The sequence below is a fragment of the Tetrao urogallus genome, assembly GCF_951394365.1.
Source record: "Tetrao urogallus genome assembly, chromosome: 2".
NCBI classification, from domain to species: domain Eukaryota; kingdom Metazoa; phylum Chordata; class Aves; order Galliformes; family Phasianidae; genus Tetrao; species Tetrao urogallus.
Window position 1 is genome coordinate 84,173,752 of NC_136814.1, and position 24,839 is coordinate 84,198,590.

At 36.6% G+C, this 24,839-nt stretch overlaps 1 protein-coding gene across 1 annotated transcript in view; it reads left to right on the top strand.

The window, feature by feature from the left end:
- The window catches only part of EYS (eyes shut homolog), a gene marked incomplete at both ends in the record, with an annotated part of 656,806 nt that overhangs the window by 433,761 nt on the left and 198,206 nt on the right, over positions 1–24,839 (top strand). Inside the window, one exon of the mRNA XM_079532608.1 lies at positions 137–249. Within this exon, the coding sequence (XP_079388734.1) occupies positions 137–249 (113 nt within the window). The remainder of the gene's footprint in view (positions 1–136; positions 250–24,839) is intronic.

Consider the following 24,839-nt stretch of genomic DNA (forward strand, 5'->3'; position numbering starts at 1 on the left):
AAAATAAAGAACCAGGGGGGTTCTTCAGCAGTGAAGTTGAGGTATGTTAGAAATCTTTTACAGAAGCATAATGCTTTTAAAAACTGATTATAAAGACAACAAGCATAAGAACTGCGTGCATTTTTCTCCTTTGTAGATACCTGGACCTGTCTACAATTTCACTGGCTGTATACAAGTAATAGAAATCAATAATGTGGGACCTTTCAACTTCTCTAATGCTGTGGGAAGAAAGAATATTGACAGTTGCAGGTAAAGTACTCTCCGTACCTGTTCAAATCAGAAGAATCTGTTGTTTCTTTCTCCCTTAAATAAGGTGTCTATTCTAGATAATTTCTACAGTGGTCAGAAAGAAAAAGATGATTACACAGATGGATATTGTGCTTTCTTGTTTGCTTCTCAAGCCTCTTTATGTGAGATGCTTTTTGCTGAGTAGATCAATTAAGTTTGATGGCTTACTTAGAATGAGATTTCAGCCATGGTCTGCCGAGACATAAAACCAATGAGATCTGCTTAGTCCAATCTGTGTTTATAGCATGTACAGGAATCTGGAAAAAAAGGAGAAGGCTTCCAAGCAAATTAGGCTTAGTTCTCTTTTAAACTTCTGTAATTTAGAATAGCATATTATTTGTGACATTATGATTTATAGAATTGTATGCCAAGATTTATTCCAATTTGTATTGATACTTCTCTTTTATTTTGTCAATTAGAATAGATTATGGCTGAGGGTTGTAGCATCAATATTAAATATTGTTTTATTTGAATCAGAACTCAGTGATTTATTTGAAACAGAACTTAGTGATCTGAAATAGAATGTGCTGGGGCTCACCCAGGTGGAAAACAGCTCTGCAAGCAATGGAGTCCTGATGGACAACAGGTTGAATATGAGTCAGCAATGTCCCCCTGCTGTTAAGAAGGCTAATGGTATTCTTAGCTGTGTTAGGCAAAGGATCGCAAGCAGATAGAGCGGGGTGATCCTTCTTTTCTACTCATCATCAATGAGGCCACGTGTGGAGTGCTATGCCGGTACAAAAGAGATCTGGACATACTAGAAAGAGTGACTGAAGAACAGGACTATGTCTCCTATGCGAAGAGGCTGAGAGATCTGGGGCAGTTCAGCCAAAGAAGGGGGATCTCAGGGGGAATCTTACCAATGAATGTGAAGGAGTCTATGAATACCTGCAGGGAGAATGCAAAGATGGAGCCAGGATCTTTTCACTGGTGCCCAGTGCCAGGACAAGAAGCAGTGAGCATAAATTCAGAGATTCCCTCTGAACAGCAAGAATCTGTGTGGGGATGATATGTGGGATATGGAGCACTGGCACAGGTTAACAAGAGAGGTTGTGGAATCTCCTCCTTGGAGATCTTCAGAAGCAACCTGGATGTGATCCTGGGTACCCTTCTCTGGGTTGGACCAAATGGATCCAGAGGTCCCTTCCCACCCTCAGCCATTCTGAAATTCTAGGGCCTGTTACTTGCAGATATTTACTGTGTATACGTAACTGATTAGGTGAGTAAAATTACATGACAGATTATATAGATGGACTTCGAAAATAGTCTTATTTGTAAAAGGATGGTGGAAGGGATGCTGGACCTCACAAATCCCCCGTCCTGGACAGCACATTCCTTTTCTCTCCCTGCTTTTTCTAGAATCCTGATGATGAGTCTTAGCGGTGTCTAGCTCCTTGTATCTCATGGAGACCAGTTCCATCCTGGCAGCTCTGCCCTTTGACACATGGATTTTGTGTCTGCCTGAATGTGGCAGCTTGCATTGTTCCTTGCTCTTTATTTTAATCTGTGTGCATCCTGGCCATCACTGATTTTTACATATAAATTCTGCTTGTCAGAAGGTATCCAGAAAGCTCTGCTAGTATTCTCTTACAATATCAGCCTTTTGAGAAGAGATGTTTGTCTTGAGGAGGAAGGAAAAAGTGTTTGAAGGAAGTTGCTAAAATTTGGCAGTACAAGTTGCAAATATGAGAAGCTGGTGAATGATAGAAAGCCTGGTGTACACAGAATTCATATGGTTCTGTTGATGCAATATTGCTACACTTGGAGCCGCCTGGCAGACACAGAGTACTCCGCAATGTGGCAGAAAATGCTCTCCAATTTCTTCCTGCTATAACACATCCCTGTATTTGTCTTCCTGTGACACTGACTGTTTCTGTTCTTGCTATTGACATTTTTCTTTAATTGCCCTTCTATCTGTCATCACCCATTTTTAGTTTTTTTACTCATTTTGAATATCCCAGCTCTTACAAACTTAGCCATACTCTGGTGTCATCCATGTAATCTGATGGATTTTTTTACTTCTTGGTCCTCTGTATGGATGACTTCATTATTATGATATAGTAGGTCAGCCAAAAGAAGACATACAGAAACTTCTTAAAGTGTATGTGTGAGCTTGTGAGTAAATTTTAAGCTTATGAATTTTTAATAGGTTTGAAATTTACTCAAATATGTTCTGCCATTTTTCTAACTAGATCTATTTGAATTTTAAAATGCCAAAAGGATGTGCTAATGTGTGCACAGAATACAGAGAATTTTCAAAAACAAATTTTAGATACAGTTCATTAACCTTTTAAAAACTATTGGCATCATTACTTCGGGATGTGTTTTTTATATGATATTATAGACTTTGGAGCTTATCTCAGGACAGCAATACAATTTAGGTTACAAGTTAGAAACTTTTGAGAAAGAGTTTGAGAAAGAGATCATTTCAGAAATGATCAAAGACCTTAAAACTTATAGTAGTCCTGATCATTCTGAATGATGCAGGATTTCTGGGCACATGCAGGAGCACCAAAGTTCTAAAAGTGAGGCTCGAACAGCCTCTAGTATATATGGTCACAGCCCAGGTCCTCCTCCAAAGCACAGGTATCAACAGCAGCAGAGCCGATATTGCTCCAAAAAATAGATTTCTGGGAAAAAGTGGAGATAATAGAGATAAATTTTATTTGTAATAGATGAGTCAGGATTTGTTCTCAGTTTGGGGGTATTTGATTTCTTCTCAGTTCTGTTTCAGTGTGGCGATGTTTGGGTCCTTGCTCATCATTTGTAATGGAAAGCAGAGCCTTAGGGAAGCTGTATTTCTCAAATGGAAGCAGACTGGACTTCTGGTCCCTACTCCTCAAATTACATAGTTCATTACAATATCAAAAAGTGCATGATGTTCTAATGGGGCTCAGGTGACAGAGGATTACTTTTCAGGTAGATAAGGCCCTTTATTAAACTGGATGCTCTGGTATCATGGCACAGATCCAGGGACACTGTTATTCACACAGGCAGCTGAATTTGGGGGCACTCACTGCACTGCAGAGAAGAGCAAGCATGACACAGTTCGGTCTCCAATCCTTTGTTTTCAGCAAAGCTTCTAGGCTGAGATGGGATATATCTAAGTTTGTGTATTATTCTGAAATGGGCTTTCACTACAAGCGTAAACCTTGTTTCTCAGCTGAAGCAGCTAGGATGCTCTGGTTGTTCTGCTCTTAATTCAAGTGTCTCTTGGCTTCCCATGGGGCAGACGCCTCTTCCATCTTTCTGTGGCACAAAATGGAGAAAGGAAATTTCTGCAGATACAGCCTGTTTAAGCCTGAAGTTCAGTGAGATGCTGCAGTACATGGTACCAGGGGAGTGGAACAGCTGGGATTGTACTGGATGAGCCACACGGAGGGCCTGTCAGAGCTTTCTGCTGCAAGGCGCAACTAAGGCAGGGTTGGAAATGGCAAAATAAAGCTATGGGCAGGAAAATGAATGTGAGCTTGGCTGTCTGAGAGCAGATTTGCAGTCCTAAAAGTCCTCTGAGGTATGCAGGTTTTGCTTTCAGGAAAGGTTATCGTAGACCAATATGAATTAGTAAAGGTCAACCTCCAATAGGTAGTTTTCAGGAATTACACTACACTCTATACTTATCTAAATTTTATCAGAGTGTATTTTAAGACTGTATTTAAACTATTCCTGTCCCAGAGCTATGAATATATAGGCCATTTTAGAAGATATCATTTAATGGCCTACAGTTGTAGAAGAGACAGTTGGAGATCTCTGATGAGATCTGCTAAGAAATGAAATCTTTTTTTCTTTCCTTCTGCTGAAGGATATTAGGATGTGTTAATGCAATAAAAATCCTCTGTAAGTGTTTCAGAAAATGTTTCTTGAATAGATTTGCTGCAAAAAAGTGTTTATCACTGTCAGACAGAGTTGAGATAACAGATATAAATGAAGTTTTGATTCCCAGTATTAAAAGCTGGTGTTTACTGTAGCTCAATTCTGGCTTAGCGTATGGGACCTGGGGTTGCTTTATATTCCTGTGTTTACTATATGCAGAAAATTCAAAGGTTTCAAACATACAGCCACATAAATAAAATGCACAGATTGTTGTGGATGGAGACCAAAGCAGTGCACACTTTACTCATAAGAGGAAGGCAGAAAGTTATTTATTGATATAAATTAGATACAACACGGTAATTTGAACACTGATGACAGTAACTTAACAAGATTTAAAATGGCTAGATATCCTTAAGCATTTGCTACACGGGAGGTAGGAGGTAGACAATGAATTTAAGATCAAATCTTAGTGAAGGTGGTTTATATATATATATAATATATATATAATATATATATAAATATATATTATATATAAATATAATATATAAATTATATATAAATATATATATATAATATATATATGTATTATATAATACATAATATATATATATATACTTATATATATATTTATATTAGGTATAAGGAAAAAAATTTTCTCTGGAGGTGTTCAGGTGTTGGAACAGCCTGCCCAGTGAGGTGGTGGAGTCACCAGCTGGCAGTGTTCAAGAGGTGTCTGGATGAGTAGCTACAAGACGTGGTTTAGTAACTTGTGGTAGTAATGGTGATGGGAGGACTGTTGGACTAGATGGTCTTGCAGGTCCCTTCCAAACTATGATCCTATTGACTTAGGTGTCTGTTATCAGTTCTCTGAGTGCCCTGCTTGAGAAAATATGGTGGTCATTAATTATCTCCATGAAACCTTGATTGTTATCAGTCCCAAAGAAGAGATCTTTTGCACTTTTTTGTATGCATTAGTCCTTGGGCATAACAATTAGGCTGAGTTGGGGGGAGGGGACAAGGACTGCACAGTCACAAACCATGCACATACACATATATATATACACAGATACCTATCTATACCATTTAGTCTCAAAAAAAAAAAAAAAAAAAATTCCTAAATCAAAAAAATTACTGTTGGCTGCTTTCCTAAGAGGATTCTTACTGATGGATGCAAATGTACAATTTACATTCACAGTCTGGAGCTAAGAGACAGATTTTGTCACTGTCTATAGGACAGCCTTTTGGATTTTATTTCCTGAAGACTTTCCTTTGCTGTTAATTTATCTTAAGATGTTTTTTCTAGGCTGAAACTAAGCTTCATTTCAGAAAAGACTATAATTGCTATTTGCATTTAGGAAGGAAACTCTTGAATATGTATTACCTACGTTTCATTCCATCAAGAGGATTGATGGGTTTTGTAATGTATGGCAATTTTCTTAGGAGTTACAAAATATGTTTTGGAGTTCTCTACATGTTTTCAGTAAGCCCTCGATTCTACTGTATCCTCAGTTTTCCACTTCCTACTAAGTTCTAAATTCCCTTCCTTCTGTGGGCACTCACTCCCCTTTCCATTCTGTTGTTTTCTGTGTTATTTTTAAAAATATTGCAAGAGACCCCTAACAGCTCTTTAAAATTCATTCTCCCGTGCAATTTCTCATCATGTTTTTTTCCCTATGAAACTTCCAGCTTTGTAAGAACATGGAATAACTTCCACAATCCAGAGCATCTGTCAACAGGTGTATGAGGAGTTTGATTTCTATGAACAGAATGAAATATGCACTTTGTAAAGGGGAAAGTTGGAACTGCTGAAAATTATTTCTCAGCCGGTTGTGAAAGTCGAAAAGTTACCATTCCACACCTGGAAATGGAAAAGTGCTATATTGCTGCATACTGTATTTCAGAGTTCACGATAGAGTCTGTAAAAGACTTAGTTAAGGTTAAAGGTTTTCTTCATCTGAATTCATCCAATGTGATGAACTCGCACTCAGTCCAGTGTGCAAGCAGGTGGAAATCACTGAGCTCCTTTGTCTACTTACATTTTCGTTTTTAAATAGATACTAGACACTGTGAAACTTTGAGCTTATACTGTATATGAAAGATTATTCAGACTTTCAAGTTATATTCTTGCATCCCAGTATAGGATTTTTGTATTTTTTCATAAACAGCATGGAGTTGTGGGATTAACTGAAACAACAGAAAGTAGAAGTGTAGTAGTGTAGAAGAAAACAATTCAATTAATCATACTCATACTACTCAGCTCTTTGTTTAACATATTTTCTGTATTTTCTGTATCTAATGTACAGATTGGACAAAAATGTTTCCAGAGTACAGAATTGAAGATAAAGCTTCATTTATATTCATTTCACATTATGCTTGATGTTAATAGCTTTTTTGTACAATGTAAACATAATGATAAGCATTGTTTGGTTTTTATCCTTTTTTTTTATTATTTTTTTTTCCTCTGTCATTTGTTACTTTTGCTGGCTGATAACCTTTTTTGTGTGTGTGTTACTGATTACCTCTTTCTCCTTTTCCCATTCCTGATTTTATTTTCTATACTTTCATCTTCACTGCTTGATTTGTCCTTTCTGATTACCCGCATCTTTTATCATATTTATTTTTAATATTTTCTTTTCCGTTGTGAGTTCTGCTGTCAAATGAAATTTCTTTTCTGCTGTAGTGTGTGAGTGAATTCTGGGTATTTTTCTGTTACCTGTTTTTCTTCCTTTGACATTCCTGTCAGCTGATGGCCTATAAATCCTCAAAATCACTGTAAATGTTCATGTAAGCCTTTAGCTCAGTCTTTTGAAGAATTTTGTGGAAATTGTTTGTGATAGATATTAGACAAAGTCATGTGCAGGCATATATGCAGGTGAGATAGCATCTTCATAAGTATTAAGCCTTTCTCCCTATTTCTGGAAAAGGCATCATCTCATCAGCATAGCACAGAATTAACACCAACCATTGTTAGCAAAACCCTCAATTTCTAAAAGGCTAATAATATTTTTTGTGATGTTTATATTTATCTTTCTTACTTTTCTGCCACTTCAGTCATGTGTTACACCAGCAGGAGAGTGATTCTTAATTCTGTCAACAAATTTCTGTGGCAGTCACCGTTGTTGTGTCTGTAATGACTAAGTGTGATGAGATCTTGATTTCTGTTGGAACTGCCAGGTTCTTGCACAACAGCTAATAAGTCATATATGGTAGCATGCTTTTCTTTTTGTCCTGTTTTTATCAGGGAGGCATTAGCAAGGATATGTGTCAATTTAGTTGTGCCAACGTATATGTCTGAGACACTGTTGCTGCAAATAAACGATACCTCAGATATTTTGGAAAACAGTCTGATGCAGCTGCACAGTAGAGAAATTTTTGGGAATATTCACAGATTTTTAAAAGAAACTGACTTTCTGCTCTGCTGTTCATATGTATGCACTTCATTATTTTATAATACATTTGTTTTGTGTGCTAAAAGGAAAGTTCCGGTGCTCAAGAAATGCTACTTTACAATCAGTTCACATCTTTGCATTTATTTTAGTGTAGTTAAATAATATTTAATATCTCCAGTTACTGGTGATTCTTACTTTATATGATTATTGAATTTATTAATGCTATTTGTAGAGCTTCTTTCACTCCAAATATTTAACATATTAATTGATCCCTTTGTACATCAGCAAAACAAAGTGCCAAGCTTTATTCAGAACACATAGTACAGAACTGAAGAATTTATCCAGTTTGTTACATTAATACTTTAAGAAAGAGAAACTTGTTTAGGAAGGAGAATTATGTGTGTTAAAGATTTCTATAACAACAAAAAAATCTATCAGCCTTGACCTCTTTACATTGAGTGGTAGATTCAAAGCCACAAAAACTGATCAGTATATAAAGTCACCGTATCCAACCACAACCCATTTTTAAAATGTGGAAGTAAGAGAAATTGCATTCTTAAAATATGGAAATGAGAAAGACTGCCTGTCAGATGCCTTTTCAGTAGATCATCACAAGTTCTGGTAGGAGATAAGAGAGTTAGGTCATGATGAAGGTCAGTGGGCCAGCCTGGAGTGGCTAAGAAATTCTGGGAGGCATTACAATCTGAAGGACTACATAGTGTGAATTGTCTGTAATTGGAGTGTTACCAAAGTCAAAAGTGATCAGAATTACAAGGCTGCAAAGATAGTTTTAAGGTGTTTTTTCAGTGTTCCAGCCTCTCTCTGGTAATCTGACAGGTGTAAAGATGTACGATTTGAACTGTATATTTTTAGCTACAGTAAATGAGGAAGACTCCTTTTTTGCTTTACATCAAAGATTATGATTTCGGGAACCCTACAGATTGCTGTACTGTTTGGGGTTGCTGTAGACTAAAAACAGTGTTACTTGCCTTCTACCACAGTGCTTTGAGTATTTATACCTTCTCAGAAAATCTGTAATTCAAGGAAGAACATAGTTAGCTTTTGAAATAACGCCATGAAAAGAAGTATTTTAACAAAATGCATTTTTAAGATTCATGAGTCTTATTTTCTGATGAATTATCTGTCTTTTTGCTGCCATTTTTCAATATGGTTTCCCCACAAATACAAAATGATTTCGTAAACATGAAACTATAAAATTTTATCTAAAACAAACAAACTTTCTAACAAGACTGGAGCTGCTTCACAAAGCAAAAGCTAAAGATGTTTCTCAGGGATTTTAAAATTTCATCACGTGTATTTTTCACAGCATTAATTATATGATGTGTGAAGCAGTTGTAATACTCTTTGGGAACTTCTTTAATGGTTAAGAAAAATTATTTTAGTGACATGAGACATCAAGTGGTATGGTTCAGTAGTTTCCTGAAATAATCACTTTGGCTTCTAGCCAGACAGGTCTGTGAACAGTAAAACCCTCTTCTTCTACTCTATTAGAGTAGAAAAAAATAATCTTTTTTTTTCCTGCTTGTCTAAAACTTGCACATGGGTGTATGGATGGTTTGACAGAATTCTGCTTTAAAGAGGTTTCCCTATATATCTCACCTTAAATTTTTTATGAGCAACGGTTCAGAAAAGCTAAGTATATATAATCAGAGGAATTGTCTCAAAAGCAATTGGTTAATAAAAGAAATTATATTGTATATCTTCCTTAATGGATTACAATCACACTAAGTTTTAGTGCTAGCATCGATGACATTCCAATCTCAGAAATCTAGAAATAGAGATAAAATGTTATGTTATATACTCACAAATAATTACACTTCACAGCGGGTTTCCATGATTTCCAAGTTGTATGCAGAGAGTGCACTGTAATGGAGATGTAGTTGCTCTTGTTATTGTAGCAGCCTGTTCTGTAAAAAGAGAGGCATATTAGGCAGAATAAGGAGAAATAAGAGTCATACCAAAAGGAAGAATTTGCCTACTGAAACTTGAATCAGTATAAGATTTTGTCTTTGCTTTTTATCATCTTTGAGAATTGCTTTGATATAAAAGTATCAAAATTGATACAGAAGTAATAAGGAATCATAAGTTGCCTTCAACTTACAAAAGCCAGAATATCAAGAGAAAAGTTTAGAAGCTCAGTTTTATTCTGGCTGGCAGGTATCTGCAGGAATCCATTCTTTGTGCTTTATCATGTCAGTGAATGGAGTACAGAACTTCATGACTTATAAAGTATTTGTGGGTTTGTAAAAATCTCATTTAAGAAAGCTAGAAGTGAAACAATCAGCCTTAAAAAACCTTTTGTGTTTTTACAGAAAATAAAGCCAGTCACAGATAGTATTTCACTTTTTTAAAGAGGCTTTGAACATATTTTTACAATTTAAATAGTTTTAGCTTCTCTTTAGAAGAGCACTTTCAAAATGCCTTTTCACTTCAGATCTATATATGATTCAAGAATCTAAATTTTAAAACCAGATTTTTTAAAGTGGTTTATGTTATTGATAACCAAAATATGTCAATTTTAGTGTCATGTATTGTGACTCTGTAATTCAGCATCTGTAGTATTTGTTTTTTAAAAGGTATTTGAAATAAAATTCCTCTAAAATTGCTCAGACGTTGTAGGTTCAATTCTTACAAGAAAAGAATATGCATGATAATATTTTTGAAGTTAGTTTTTTGTACAACTTCATATTTTGAGTTGTTGTTTAAACAGGCCAAATACCAAAAGTAAGGCCAATGTCCTGAGGAGTTCTTTTCGCTTAATGCAGACAAGAAGTGTGAAGAACACTTCTGGACCAAAATGGCAAATGTGATTATCTACTTTCCTGTTCAGACAGATAATAGATAATTTCTGTTTACATTATTGAGTGTGATGTTGGTTTTTCTGTACTAGTTTCTCCCAGAGAAGTGCATGAGAATTAGAAAGGATAAAGGGTTTAAAAAATCCTCGAAGAAATTGGAATCTGTCTCTTTATTTGTCCTACAGGATGAATACAGTCATCATACTGTATTTGATGAGAGCACGTACATTTAATAAGGAGAAACACTGGACACAGAGGAGATTTCTTCTTCAGCAGGGACAGAATGTTAGAACCCATGGCTGAAAGATGTAACTGGAAACTCTGAATTGATAATCATGAAGTCATAGAATGGCTTAGGTTGCAAGGGACCTTAAAGATCTAATTCCAACTCTCCTGCTGTAGTCAAGGTTACTACCCACCAGATCAGGCTGCCCAGGACCCCATCCAACTTGAAATGTCTCCAGAGATGTGACATCCAAAGCATCTGTGGGCAGCCTGTACCTGTCAGCACCTCAGCACCTTCTGAGTAAAAATTTTTTTCCCAATATCCATCCTAATTCTCTCTTCTATTAGTTTAAAGCCCTTCCCCCTTGTCCTATACTGTTTGCCCTTGTAAAAATTCAGTTACCTTCCTGGTTGTAAGCTCCCCTTAGGTACTAGAAGGCTACAACGAGGTCTCCCCAAACCCTTTTCTTTTCCAGGCTGAACAAGCCCCACTCCTTCACAGAAGTGGTACTCCAGCCCTCTGATCAGCTCTGTGGCTCTCCTCTGAACAGAAGCTGCACCTGCAGTGAGAAACATCATTCCTAGGTTCTAAAATGAAAAATATTGAGTAACCTGATAAAATACTGAAAGATGTATTTGCATTTTATAAAACATGTATATTAATTTCTTACTGTAATGCATTGTAATTAAAATGAGTCTGTGAGCCAGATAATATCTGTATTGGCTGATTAAGATATAAGCAGGTTATTACCAACAGTTAACAAATGGTTTTCTCCAGAGATCTGCTAAGCAACTTTTTTTTTTTTTCTATAGGGAATTGGGATTATTTGTTTAAAGCTGTAGTATTAAGTAATGCCATACTAGAAAGATATATGATCCTTCAAGGGACATTGGTTATAAAGTTAAGAAAACAGTCTTATTCTTGTAACTACTTGTTTGCAGCAGAAAAACAAATATATTTTTCAGTAAAAGAAACATCAATTCCTCTCAAAAATTCATATATTTTACAATTACCTAATTTTTCAAAACCTAAATTTATTATAAATAGTTCATTGCTTGTTTGTTGTTTTTTTTCTTTCTGTATCTGTAACCTGCAGGACTGTTTAATCATATCCTGTCTGACTCTTGCTCTGCAGTAGTACAGATATACAGTGCATTAGTGCCCCCTGCAGCCTTGAAACATTAATATAGTATTTAAAATTTTGATCTTTATTTGAGTAACTATTCAGAAAAATATCTTGACAGCTTTGAATCCTGTTGTAGTCTTCCCTTTTTCTCCTTCTTTCTTTAGAAGTGAAATCACAGCTCATAAGTACAGAGAGAATGCTTTAGAAGTTTAGCCTTAAAATCTAGGCATGTTTTTATAGATATATTCATTAGTGGAATTTTTTTTCCTGAAGAGCTGGTATATTGAAAGCAGAAATTTGTAATGTATGCGTAAACTTTTCAATGAATAGTTTCCAAAAAGAAACACTCTCTCAGAATATATTCCACTACACACAGAATTTTCAGAGTATAAAGCAGTCACTGTTTAGTCCATGCAAACCTGCAGCAGATATTCACATACATATTGGGCAATTTGCACAAAATCACATGTATAATAGACAAGTTTTGATGTTTCTTTTAGTTCCTTCACATATCCTTCTCAAATTAGTGGTAAATTTCTAGAAACAATTCTGGTTTTGAGTATTTCTTTTGAAGCTATGTGGTTTATAGGAAACAGTATTTTGTCATATCAATAGTGGAAATATTAAGTAATTTATTTGTATATGGGAAAAGGGAAGGATTCAGCTCATTAACCCCAGAGCTGATGAAATTGCTAATACTTTCCAAAAATGGAAAAAAGAAGACACCTCCCTCTAGACCAGGATGCTCACAGCTCCATCCAGCCTGGCATTGGCCAGAGAGGAAGCCTGGCTTTTGGTCAAACAAAAGACAGAGAGAAAGAAAGAAGCAAAACAAAAATATTTGTCTATGTATGCATATGCATATACTTATGCATAAATCTCTATGTACTGAGATATATGTGCTACAGGCCAGGTCTCTGAAGCCAGTTTTATCTATTTGAATCTCCCCACCCACTCTAAAATTAGGAGAAGAGAAGAAGATGTTCCACTACTAGTACCCATCCAGGGCCCTAGCTGACATGTGTGAGCTAGTGCATTTAACCCTCAGAAACATTCTTTATTTAAATAAGAAGTTGAAATATGTAGTTTTTAATGGATGTAAAGAGCAAGGCTGAAGGCCAAGTAATATTAGTCTATTGAAAAGGCAGTCATTTTGTAGAATTAACTTCCTAATATATTTCATTGATATTATAAAATTGAAAAAGTATTGTATGAAAATGAAGTGATCGTGTTCTTAAATTTCTGGGCTCTAAAAACACAAATATGACATAGAACTATAGAATGGCCTGGGTTGAAAAGGACCACAATGATCATCTTGTTTCAACCCCCTGCTATGTGCAGTGTCGCCAACCACCAGACCAGGCTGCCCAGAGCCACATCCAGCCTGGCCTTGAATGCCTCCAGGGATGGGGCATCCACAACCTCCTTGGGCAACCTGTTCCAGTGCATCACCACCCTCTGAGTGAAAACTTCCTCCTAATATCTAACCTAAACCTCCTCTGTCTCAGTTTAAGACCATTCTGTCTTTTCCTATCACAATCCACCCCCGTAAACAGCCATTCCCCTTCCTGTTTATATGCTTCTTTCAAGTACTGGAAGGCCTCAATGAGGTCTCCCCAGAACCTTCTCTTTTCCAAGCTAAACAATCCCAGTTCCTTCAACCTATCCTTTGACACTTGTTTCATGGTTGAAAAGATCAGTGACTTTCAGTGATGGGCATTGCCTTTTCTCAAATTGTAACCAGTTACTTAAACGTCCAGTGGTGTAGCATTTAGACACAGGTAGTGTGTATGTTGCTGTTAGGTGCAGCAGATGCATAATATCATCTTATTTAAGTTTGACCTGTGATAATTTTAATATAGAAGGCTTTTAGTTTAATTTCTTCTCTGCTTCCCTATGATCTTTTTATGTTAGAGCATTTCAGCTGGTGAGAAGATGTGAAAGTATGAATAATTCATTTTTAGCATTTCCTGTTGAGTAATTCATTTTGAGAGAAGACAGTTCCTTAATTATTACTAGTTATAACCAAAATTGAATAATCCAGTGTAGTGGTGTGTTGTTTTTCTGCTGTATTTGATCTCGATTCCTGCACTGACTCTTTTGATTTACTGTTCTACAAGTTGAAAGGAAAGAATGAAATCTGGAGACATCTGGAAAAATTTCTTGTCCTTATTTCTTGTTTTTGAACTGATGCTCTTTTTTTCTGATGATTCACACTAATAACATAGTTTCTCATTTGCAATTGTGATAATGCTGTCTGTTAATTTCTGTAAAAGATTTAGCTAAACCAGAGTCTCTTTCTCTTGCTGACATTAAAATTTCATGAATTTTTTTCCATTGTCATCTTAAGTTGTTCAAAGGTTTAAAAAACAACAGTTTAGGCTTGAACAAAGTAAACGTAAGCCATGTTCTTTGTGGTTAGATAATTCATATGGAGTATTTTAGCATCTGCTTCAAATACCCACAACTTTTTGGCTGTTGTTGTGTTATATAATCAAAACATACATTATTTTAAGAATGACACAGTGACTAGAAGCAAGAATTTGTCTTTGGCCATCAAAGTTAATTTTTTCAGTTCCATCTCCAGGCGGTCATCTATCTTAGAACAGCATGAGATGCCTTTCTCTTTATTTGGGTCAGCTGCAAAGAGAATCAAGGTGATCAACTTCAGCAAGTTTCCAAAATCTTAGATAGTGTTTGATGAAGAGAATTCTGTCCTAAGAGTCTTATTGGCAGATGAAATGTATTAAAATATTTAGGAGAGAAAAGAATATTTTGAGTGACATTTTGATGCCTTGGACTATTTGGAAGGGAAAGGAGGTTGAGCATGAGGTCGAAAGTATTGAACATGTTAATTTCTTTGTTATCGATTCTTCATGTTGGTGCTGTCACTGACATTGTTAAAGTATTTGTTCATTCTCAAGTGGGAATGCTCACTGCAAAAATGCATTGTGGTCAAAATTCAAATGATTCTCCAATTTAAAGGAAGAAAAATATTCCATACATCAGGATTTAGTTTGCCTCTAGGAAAATCTCGATAATAAAAACATAACTTCATGTAGTGTATGCTTACATTCATTACATGTTAATATGAGGAGGAAGGAAAAGGTATTTACCTACACTACCTCTTAAACTGTGACGCTCTAAAATATGATAATGTTGTAGACTAAAAGGATTACGTTGTTAACATTGATTGGCAGCAGATAGCTGGGGAGGGGAGTGGGAGTGGGAGGCAGGACACCACAAATATCCAAAAATAGGTAAAAATAGGACACAAATATCCCCAACTAAACTTTAGAAGTCTGAAACAGGAATCTCCTACATAATATCTGCAATCAGTTGTAAATTTTGATAATCTCTGGACTGAACAAACATGGCATAATTTGAAACCTCCAACTAGTAAAATATGAAATAGAAGCTCTGGCTAGGAGGCTGATGAAGCATGCACAGAGACATTTTATATTAAGAAAAATGGATATTTGAGGGTTCTAGAGAAAAGAGTGAGTGCTGAAAAACAAAGTTCCTGAAAAGAAGTGGGAATCTTGGAGAGAAAAAGGGGCCTAAGAAGGAAAAAGGTGAAGATTCTGGCTAGGGGAAGGATTCTGGAAAGTGGGAAAGATCCTGAAGTTCACAGAGGGGCATGGATGCATAGGGATCATGGCTGAAAACAACACCAGTAACTACAAGCAGCTGCTAAATGTGAATTGACATGACTTTCCACCAAGCTTCCTAAATCAGTAGCAACCTCCCTACTGGGAAGGATAATGGAGACCTAACAAACATAGTGATGATGGGAGGAGTAAGTGAATGTATGAGATAATCAAATAAAGTAAAACTCTGATCTTGTCACTTCTTCAGTAAGCTCCAGTTGTTAAATCCACTGTGGGCTGTTGTTCACTATCTCACCTATGACAAATGTATTACTGAATATAGTATCATTTAGTCCTGATAGGAAAATGCTACATAAAGAACTATAATTCTAGTTTATTATTCAATACATTGTAAAACACTATTTAGGATTTTTTCAATAGTATATTTCTTTATCTAGTAATATGCAAATTTTTGACCTGTCATATTTACACTGTTCTTCCTTTTGCACTGAATGGGAATGCAGTAATGTTTTAATTAAATGCCGGATTACTGATGAATAAATGATGCCTGTGTTTATGCACGCCAGCCATCCAGCAGCATTAAGATATAATTAGAAATTAAATCTGGAAGGAAAGTTAGATAACACACAAAAGTACTCTGTGTTTTTAACTCATTCTGTACTAATACCGTCTACATGCCTGTCTCACCTTGCTTCTAGGTTAGGAGTGAGGATAATTTCAATAGTATTTGATCCATAAAACCTTTTTATGTTCTCATCACTCTCTAGTCACACAGTCTTTGAATAGTGTAATACTTTATATCCAGCAATCTTAATTGATATTTATAAAGCAGTGTAGGCCTTCCCTATTTCTGTTATGTAGGCAAGAACAATTGTCAATACACTGGGAATTTAATACACAAAGGGGTTAGGGATTGTGTCTGTGAAAATAAACTTAGATGTCTAAATTGTTCTCACGTGAGGCAGCTAAAAACCAAATACGTACTCTCAAGCATCTGTAATGCACTTGGGGTACACTGAAGTTCTGTCCTAACAGTGTGTGTGTTTCAGTGCATTTCTGGAAGCACCTCAATTCTGTTTAAGGTTCCCCTCTTTCCTGCTAGTATCTGAGAGTGGCACTTCTTGTCCTTGAAAATGCATCTCACAAAGAGCATCCCCAAAAGAAATTGAGATGAAACTGTCCAAGACAAAACTCACCTTCGGCACATCCTTGCTTTCCCTTCTCATTCTTATGATCAGTTATAAGTGTGCTGTTCCAGTTCATCAGATACTTGAACTCAGTTTCATCCTTGGCTTGATGGAATTACAAACTTAACAGACCGGAAGTGCGATAAGAGCTCCTGAAACCAGTCCCTTGGTCTGTTCTGGCTTGCATGGAATAAGCATTCATTGAATTGAATTGAGAAAGGAAAAGTGTTTGAATATGGTTTCCCATCCATTAGGTAAGAAAATTCATCTTGGTTTTGGTGTTGGTTTTTTTTTGTTTGTTTGTTTTTTCACTGCATCGTGTTTTAATATGTTTAAGTACCTCATTTCAGGTACTGAAATCAGTACCTCATTCAGAAATCATCCCTGAGACTAATCATGACATAGAAAATCTCTTGCTTATCCATGATCTAAATGTGATTCTCCTTTATTTTGGAGTCTAAATTATGAGGCATTACGAGATGGCAGAATGTTTGTAGCCCTTGAAGCCAGATAGAAGCTTTGATAAACAGTAGTGATTCTATTCTGGAACTGTGGATTCTCACAGCAGCTTCGTTTCAGAGATTTAGTTTGCCTGGTAAAAGTTAGCCATTGAGGACTGGAACAGAATGGTTACATTCTAATATTGAAGAGCTTTCAAAAGGACAGATAGAGTGACATGTTAAAAAATAAAAAAAATAAAAAAAAAATTCTAATCTGCTGGGAGAAGCCTGGAGAATTGAAGTATTTTTCCAATTCAGAAACAATAATTTCAAGAAACAAAATAAATAGCAAAAATCAACTGGAAGTTATATTACTTGGGCATTTTAAGTGCAATTTTTTTAAACAGTATCTAGAAGATGGAACTGGGAAAAGGTTTTCTGTGACAGTTAACTAAATGTATAACGCAAAGTTGAAGTTCAGACAGATTTAAGACCTGATTAAACATCAGAAAGTTTGAGATTTGTACATTGATCTCCTCACTGCTCTGTAGTTTTGCTCTCCCTTTTTTTTAATGGTAATATTGGATGACAGAAAATGAAGAAGGTTAAAAAAGGAGAATGAGGAAGGCTACAGAACAGGAGGAAAGAAAACAAAGTAAAGATTAGTGTGAACAATTGACAGGTTCAATGCTCAATTCTGCATGCAGGCCTTGACACTATTCCAGGTTAAAAAAAAGTACTGCATTTGGTACAGAAGATCAGTTCTAGCAAATATAATATTTGTCATGTACTAAATGTAAAACTTTTTTTTTTTTTTTCCAAATATTATCTAAGGAAGCCTCATCTACAGAATATTCACTTCAATACCTTGGTTACAAAATTTTTTGGCGTTACAGTTTCAACAACAAAAAATGTCTTGCTACAAACTGTCACATTAACTTACATATTTATCTGCTGCAAAGCCTAGGGAACCTAGATGCCTTAAAGCAAACAAGAGTTGCTTGCATCTCAAGAGTTCAATTTTTTTATTATTATTTGTAAACAAAGCTTTCATAAACTTCACTATGTCTGTTAATTATATTTTCACATTCTTCACTGAGTTGTATATCAAAAAATATGATTTGCATTGATAAGAGTTTGCACCATTAAATGAGATGCTGTGTGTGCAAAAGCAGTTGCAAATGATGCTATACCAGCTGAGAATTTTTAAATGAAAAGCTGTAAGTACAGCATCGCTTGGTTCTGCTGCCAAATGTTATGCCTGGTAGGAGGAAGAAGCTGGGCTCGTAGCCTGAAACAAACCTTGAGAATTGAATTTTTCGAAGAGCTATGACTGATTATAACTTCTCTCTTCATACTTTATTAGGAAAACAGACATTTAATTCTTCCAAATCAAACAAAAGCTGGAATTAGTGAGGAAATATGATTCAGACAGAAACTGCTGAACAAAAGCAATTCCTCTCTGGTAATCTCTTGAATTGTTTTCTCACCTTAATGTGTCAAGCAATTTAAGTGATTTCTCTAGTAGGCTAAGCATGCAGATCTAGTGTTCTGCAGATTCATGGAAATCAGGAAACTGTTATTTAAAATATTATTTTTGACATGGTTGAGAACAGTGAAATAAACAGCCTGTAAAAAGCTTTGTTCATTCCTGCCAAATGACATGCAAGGTATTAATTTTTTATTCCTGTTTAAGCTGACATTTCTCTCAAGTGCAGTTGCTTTCAGTTTCACAGGGTTTTGAAATTATATTCCACCATGCATGCTAATGCCTCTGAAAATCTTTTTTTTGGCTCCAAAATCTAAAACATTTGTTTACAATAATATTCTGTCACAGCCCAGCAAAACTGGCATGTACAGACATCTCCAAAAAGAAAATTACAAATAAGTGCAGTTGCTTCCCTGCACAAATTACTTTATTGACAAGCTAAAAATACAAACTTCCTTATCTTGTTCATATCAGATAAGGCTAAATCCATTACTTCAGTAATAAAATGTTAAGTGCATAAATACCAGAAGATGTAGGCAATGCAGATGTTATCATATCATTGGGACTCCCATGCCATTGCATGTCTCATCAAGGTGTTTCACAGAAAAATGTCAGAGTGCTTCTGCAGACATGGCTTCCATTAGCTTGATAATTAATTACTTTGGGGACAAGTCTACTCTCTTTGCAGATTTCAGTTCGAAGCCCATTTTATGGCTACTAAAATCATTTCTTGTATTTCAGTTTGTATCCATTGCTTCATCTCCTGGTCATCACTGAGAAGACTTTGGCTCTGTTGTCTCCCTGACCATTCCGCACAAGGCTCTCATGTACCCATACATGTTTTTTTGAAGCAGGTTTTTCTTCTGGAATACTGAATTTGCTGAACAGATATGCATCTGTCTGATCTTAAAGACACAGAATCTATGATCTGATTTCAGATACCTTTTTCATGTTATTTCATATTGAATAGATAATTAGTAATCAACATATATGATACCAGCCAGTGTAGCATGTTCATTATTTCACAGAATCACAGAACTGTAGGGGTTGGAAGGGACCTCCTGAGATCATCGAGTCCAACCCCCCTGCCAAAGCAGGTTCCCTACACCAGGTCGCACAGGTAGGCATCCAGGCAGGTCTTGAACATCTCCAGAGAAGGAGACTCCACCACCTCCCTGGGCAGCCTGTTCCAGTGCTCCGTCACCCTCACTGTAAAGAAGTTCTTGCGCATGTTTGTGCGGAACTTCCTATGCTGCAGTTTCCGGCCATTTCCCCTTGTCCTGTCTCCACTCACCACTGAAAAGAGTCCGGCCTCGCCATTCTGCCCCCCACACCTTAGATATTTATAGACCTGGATCAGGTCCCCTCTCAGTCTCCTTTTCTCAAGGCTGAACAGACCCAGTTCACTCAGCCTTTCCTCATAGGGGAGATGCTCCAGGCCCTTCACCATCTTCGTGGCCCTCCGCTGGACTCTTTCCAAGAGATCCCTGTCTTTTTTGTACTGGGGAGCCCAGAACTGGACGCAGAACTCCAGATGAGGTCTTACCAGGGCAGAGTAGAGGGGGAGGATCACCTCCTTTGACCTGCTGGCCACGCTCTTTTTAATGCACCCCAGTAAGCCATTGGCCTTTTTGGCCACAAGGGCACACTGCTGGCTCATGGCCAACCTGTCGTCCACCAGGACACCCAGGTCCCTCTCTACAGAGCTCCCCTCCAGCAGCTCATCCCCCAACCTGTACTGGTGCATGGAATTATTCCTCCCCAGATGCAAGACTCTACACTTGCTTTTGTTAAACCTCATCTGGTTTTTTTCTGCCCAGCTCTCCAGCCTATCCAGGTCTTGCTGAATGGCAACACAGCCTTCATGCGTGTCAGCCAATCCTCCCAACTTCGTATCATCGGCAAACTTGCTGAGGGTGGCCATTATCCCCTCATCAAGGTCATTGATGAAGATGTTGAACAAGACCGGACCCAGCACAGACCCCTGAGGAACACCTGAGGAACAATTTCATGTGAAACATTTACACAGTTTTCCAGTAATTATAGGTTTTTGAATTTAAAGTGTTATTATTTAATATTTACCTCCTTTCAGGTAGTTTTAGGGAGCTGTAAGGTCTCCCTTAAGACCCCTCCAGTCTAAACAACTCTAGTTCCTTCAGCCTATTCTCTTAAAGTTTATGCTCCAGACCCCTCACCAGCTTCATTGCCCTTCTCTGGACATGCTCCAGGGCATCCAGGTGGGATGATCACCTCCCTGCTACTGCTGGCAACACTATTTCTGATATAAGCCAGGATACTGTTGGCCTTCTTGGCCATCTGGGCACACTGCCGACTCATGTTTAGCCGAGTGTCAACCAACACTCCCAGGTCCATTTCTTCCACATGGTCTTCTAGCCACTCTGTCCCAAGTCTCTGGTGATGCAAGGGGTGGTTGTGTCCAAAGTGCAGCCTCCAGCACTTGGTCTTGTTGAACTTCATCCCTTTGGTCTCAGCCCAGCCATTCAGCCTGTCCAGATCCCTCAGACCTTTTTACCCCGAGGCAGATCGACACTTCCTCCTAACTTGGTGTCATCTGCAAACTCACTGAGAGTGCACACAATCTCCTCTTCCAGGTCATCAATAAAGATATTGAACAGGATAGGTGCCAATAAGGACCCCTGAGGAACACCACTTGTTACCAGTTGCCAGCTGGATTTAACTCCATTTGCCACCAGTCTTTGGCCTGGCCATCCAGCCTGTTCTTTACCCAGCAAAGTCTGAATCTGTCCAGACCACAGGCTGCCAGCTTCCACAGAAGAATTGGAAAGCGTTTCTTGGAAGTGTGTCATGATTGGTGATGTAACAAGGAGCAAATGAAAATAAGTAACAGACAGCTTAATGAAAATATGATGGATATTTTTCAAATTCAAACTGTGCAAAAGATTGAGATCCTAGAGTCAAGAGACTGACAAAAATGAGGAATTTGCATACTGTATTATCTCAGCATAAAGATTGTTGGATTTATTCAGGCCTTTAAAAATTACAAGTGCTCATGATTTTGTAATTTTTAGGCTGTTTCTTCAGAGACATAAGCACAATTATCACATTTCATGATTTACAAGAAATTACAATTTTTTCTTAAATAGCCTTCTGCCATAGTGTTCATATAACATGTATCCATATAACAAAACACATTAGAACTTCATTTCTTTGCTTTGATTGTTTATTCAGGAGTACAGGGATATTAATTTCAAGAAATTACAATATTTCTTGTGCTATTCTTCATCTGTTTTGCACATTCACCTACTTTTTCAGTCTGCATGTATGAATAATATTTTCCTGAAATGGTCACTGTACATCTGAACATCTCCACTTGGTGGGAAGAAAAGCTAAGAACTTAAGTTAATTTTGGTTACCTTTTTCACAGAATCCCTATCTCTTAGTTTCAACCCCTTTCTGGAAAGGGAATGAGAGCATAGGGATGTAGGAAGAACAGCTGGTCAGACTATTTGTGCTTGTGATTTAACAGCAGAAAAATAAGCATGATCCCGAAGTGCTATATTCCTGCCATTCCTGCCATCATAGATCTCCCTTGTTGGTGAGGAATGTGGGGAAGAAAAAAAACAAACAACTTTGAAATCCACTAACATCTATATTTAGATATTCAGACAAACATTTCAAACTTACATGTACTCAGCTATGAAACACAAGGTTACAGACTAAGACACAGCTGTTTGAGCTCGTCTGAAGTTTATAAGCAATGTGTTGATGCTTGCAGGGAGTTACAAGTTCTTCATGTGTAGCACTGACCCGAGAGGCAGCGCCATGCTGGGAAATCAAAAAGGAAAAACAGAAAATTGTAGCCTTGTGAATCAAGTTTTGCCTGATTTATTTTTGTTACACATTGTCAAAACCTCTAACATCTCAATTACTAAATTACTTTGAACAATTCCTGATTCTTCATTCAACTAAATATTTTAGGTAAACAGTTGAGTCAAGGTCATTGCTTATTCATAGCAGTTGGAATAGGTTGTGAGTGCAGCTGCAGATGTTTGTCCCATTGATGGGCACGGGCAAACTCTGCTCTGCTTTTGCAGTAAACAAACAAGCTGCAGGGTGCCTGGCAGCAGGGCTGGCAAAGAGGCAGTCAGACACCATCTAAAGTAAAACATCCAGAACAGCACTGCAAGGACCGATGCTCTGAGAAAAACTGGTGTATGAACCAGGGAGAAATCAATCTGCCAAGAAGCTTTTCTTAATTTCTTCTCTGTGGATTAGATGGACAACCAAAAAATGAAGCTTGGCTGCATTATTTGTACTTATAAAATTTTGTTTGAAATGCTCCTTTGGCTCTACTCTAGAGAGAAATTGTAGCTTCCATAGTTGGAAATAATTGTTTTCAATGCAAGAAAGCGTGGCTTGCTAATATGCCTCTCATTCAGTGCTTTACCACTGACACTAGCTATGACCTAATCTGGAGAAGTAAATTTTGCAGTGATCACCTATAGGTTTGTATGGCATTAGAGAGGTAGTCTTTCTCATAACTAACAGGAAGCATTTAGTGTAGGTGTGTGTCCTTACCCAAATTTTATTTAGTTTTTATTGTGTTTTGTTTTTTTTTTCCAAACAAAATAGAAAAGTCAACCACAAGTCCTAGTAACAGTTTCCAATTATTTTTTTTTTCCTATAGATGTCTGATTCTTTATGTGATCCACTGTTAGATCAGAGTTTTTCAAACATAAAATAATGTTTTGGGAGAAAGTGATTTAGTCATTTTTTAATTCATTGTTGTCATCTTGGCAGGTAAATAGCTTTTCTGTTTTCTTGTGCTAGCCTTGTGAAACGTAACAGCCACATTGGTGTGTTTTCCATAGACTAGCCCACATTTAATTCATGTTAGATTTTCCCTTAAGAGAAGAGAGTAGGTATCAATCCAGATAGTTATTTGTTATAATTCTACTTGTATAAGTCGAAATATTGTAATTCTATCAATCTAAATATTAATAAACAGGAAGCCCATTATTTTTTCATAGATTTCTAAACCTCTTATCACTGTCTTCAGCCTCCAAAATCTTTTAAGAATTTACTTTCAATCTTGTTATCTGCTATCTTTTTGGATGCTTTTCTCTCATATAAAGTGGAAAACTTTGACTTCCTTGAAACCTTGGTAACTTCATTTCTAACAACCACAGCATGTGTGTTTTCGATATCATGTTTTTGATTATGTCACTCTTCATTCAAGCTATTTCTGAACACATTTTCAATTATTTTCAGTGAGGAATTATCACCAAGCTTCCAACATACCTATTTCTCTGATTTTATTTGTGTTATTGAAGTCCCAGTATGCTTCTGAGTGCTATGAGGTACTAACTCCACCATCTGTAAATTCCACTAACTTTATGAACTTCTAGAATCTTTCACACAGCTCTTGGATGAGTGATGGGTTGGGGCAATGAAAAAGTTTTAATAAAAAGCAGTTCTGGTTCTGATGAATCTTTATATCAAATAAATGGAACTGAATAAACTTAGATGAGTTTTATATTCTTCAGAAACAAGGCTAGTAAAAACATAAGACAGAGGCAGTCATCAAGAATATGTGGTAAGTTTAATGGGAAAATTATCTTAGAAAGGATTCAGTCTTTTGTTTGTTTGTTTTTGGATAAAGAACAACCAAACTCATTTGAGATGACTTTTGTCATGAAGTCATTTTTCATTTCACCACTGTATATTCTTTATGATTTTTATATAATTTTATTTATCATTTATGTGATCTCCTGTCATTTTTGTGTGGTATTATACTGAATGTTTACAAAAAGGCAGAAGTTAATGAAGCAGTCAGTCTTGATAAACAGAGATTTGTACCTGGCACTCTTATTTCTCTGTAAACCATATTTTAACACAAGTGAGAGGGAATAGCATAATAAGCCAGAGTCTTAATTATGTTTAGGAGGCATCATCCCTTTCAAACACTTCAAGACATATCCCAGCTTGTACAATATGATGAAGCAGAAGTTATATCTTGTGCAAGAATGGGTGAAAAGGAGAGAGTAAGGTGTGCAGCAAGGGCCAAACTATATATTTTTTTATTTTTAATATTTATTTTTGTCAAACAGTTATGCCACCATTTACACACACACAAAACCATACCAAAACAAAAAAGCAATGATTTTTGCTGTTGATGTATCACATACTCCCAGAAATTTCATTGAATTTCATTGACTATTTTTTTTTTTATTTTATTTTTTGTCAAAATGTGACTACCATTTCAGCTCAGCTAAGCCTGCCTTTCTCTAATACAAGTATTTGTGCAACATTAAGACACAAGAGAAATGTTCAGGAGGCTAAAATTACCAATGAAGTAAGTAGAGTACATTATCTTATTAGCTTACTTTTGCAAAACTTGAAAATTGTAAGCTCCTTACTGGAAATAGGGAACCCTCCTGAACTTCATAAAGTAAAACAATAATTGCCA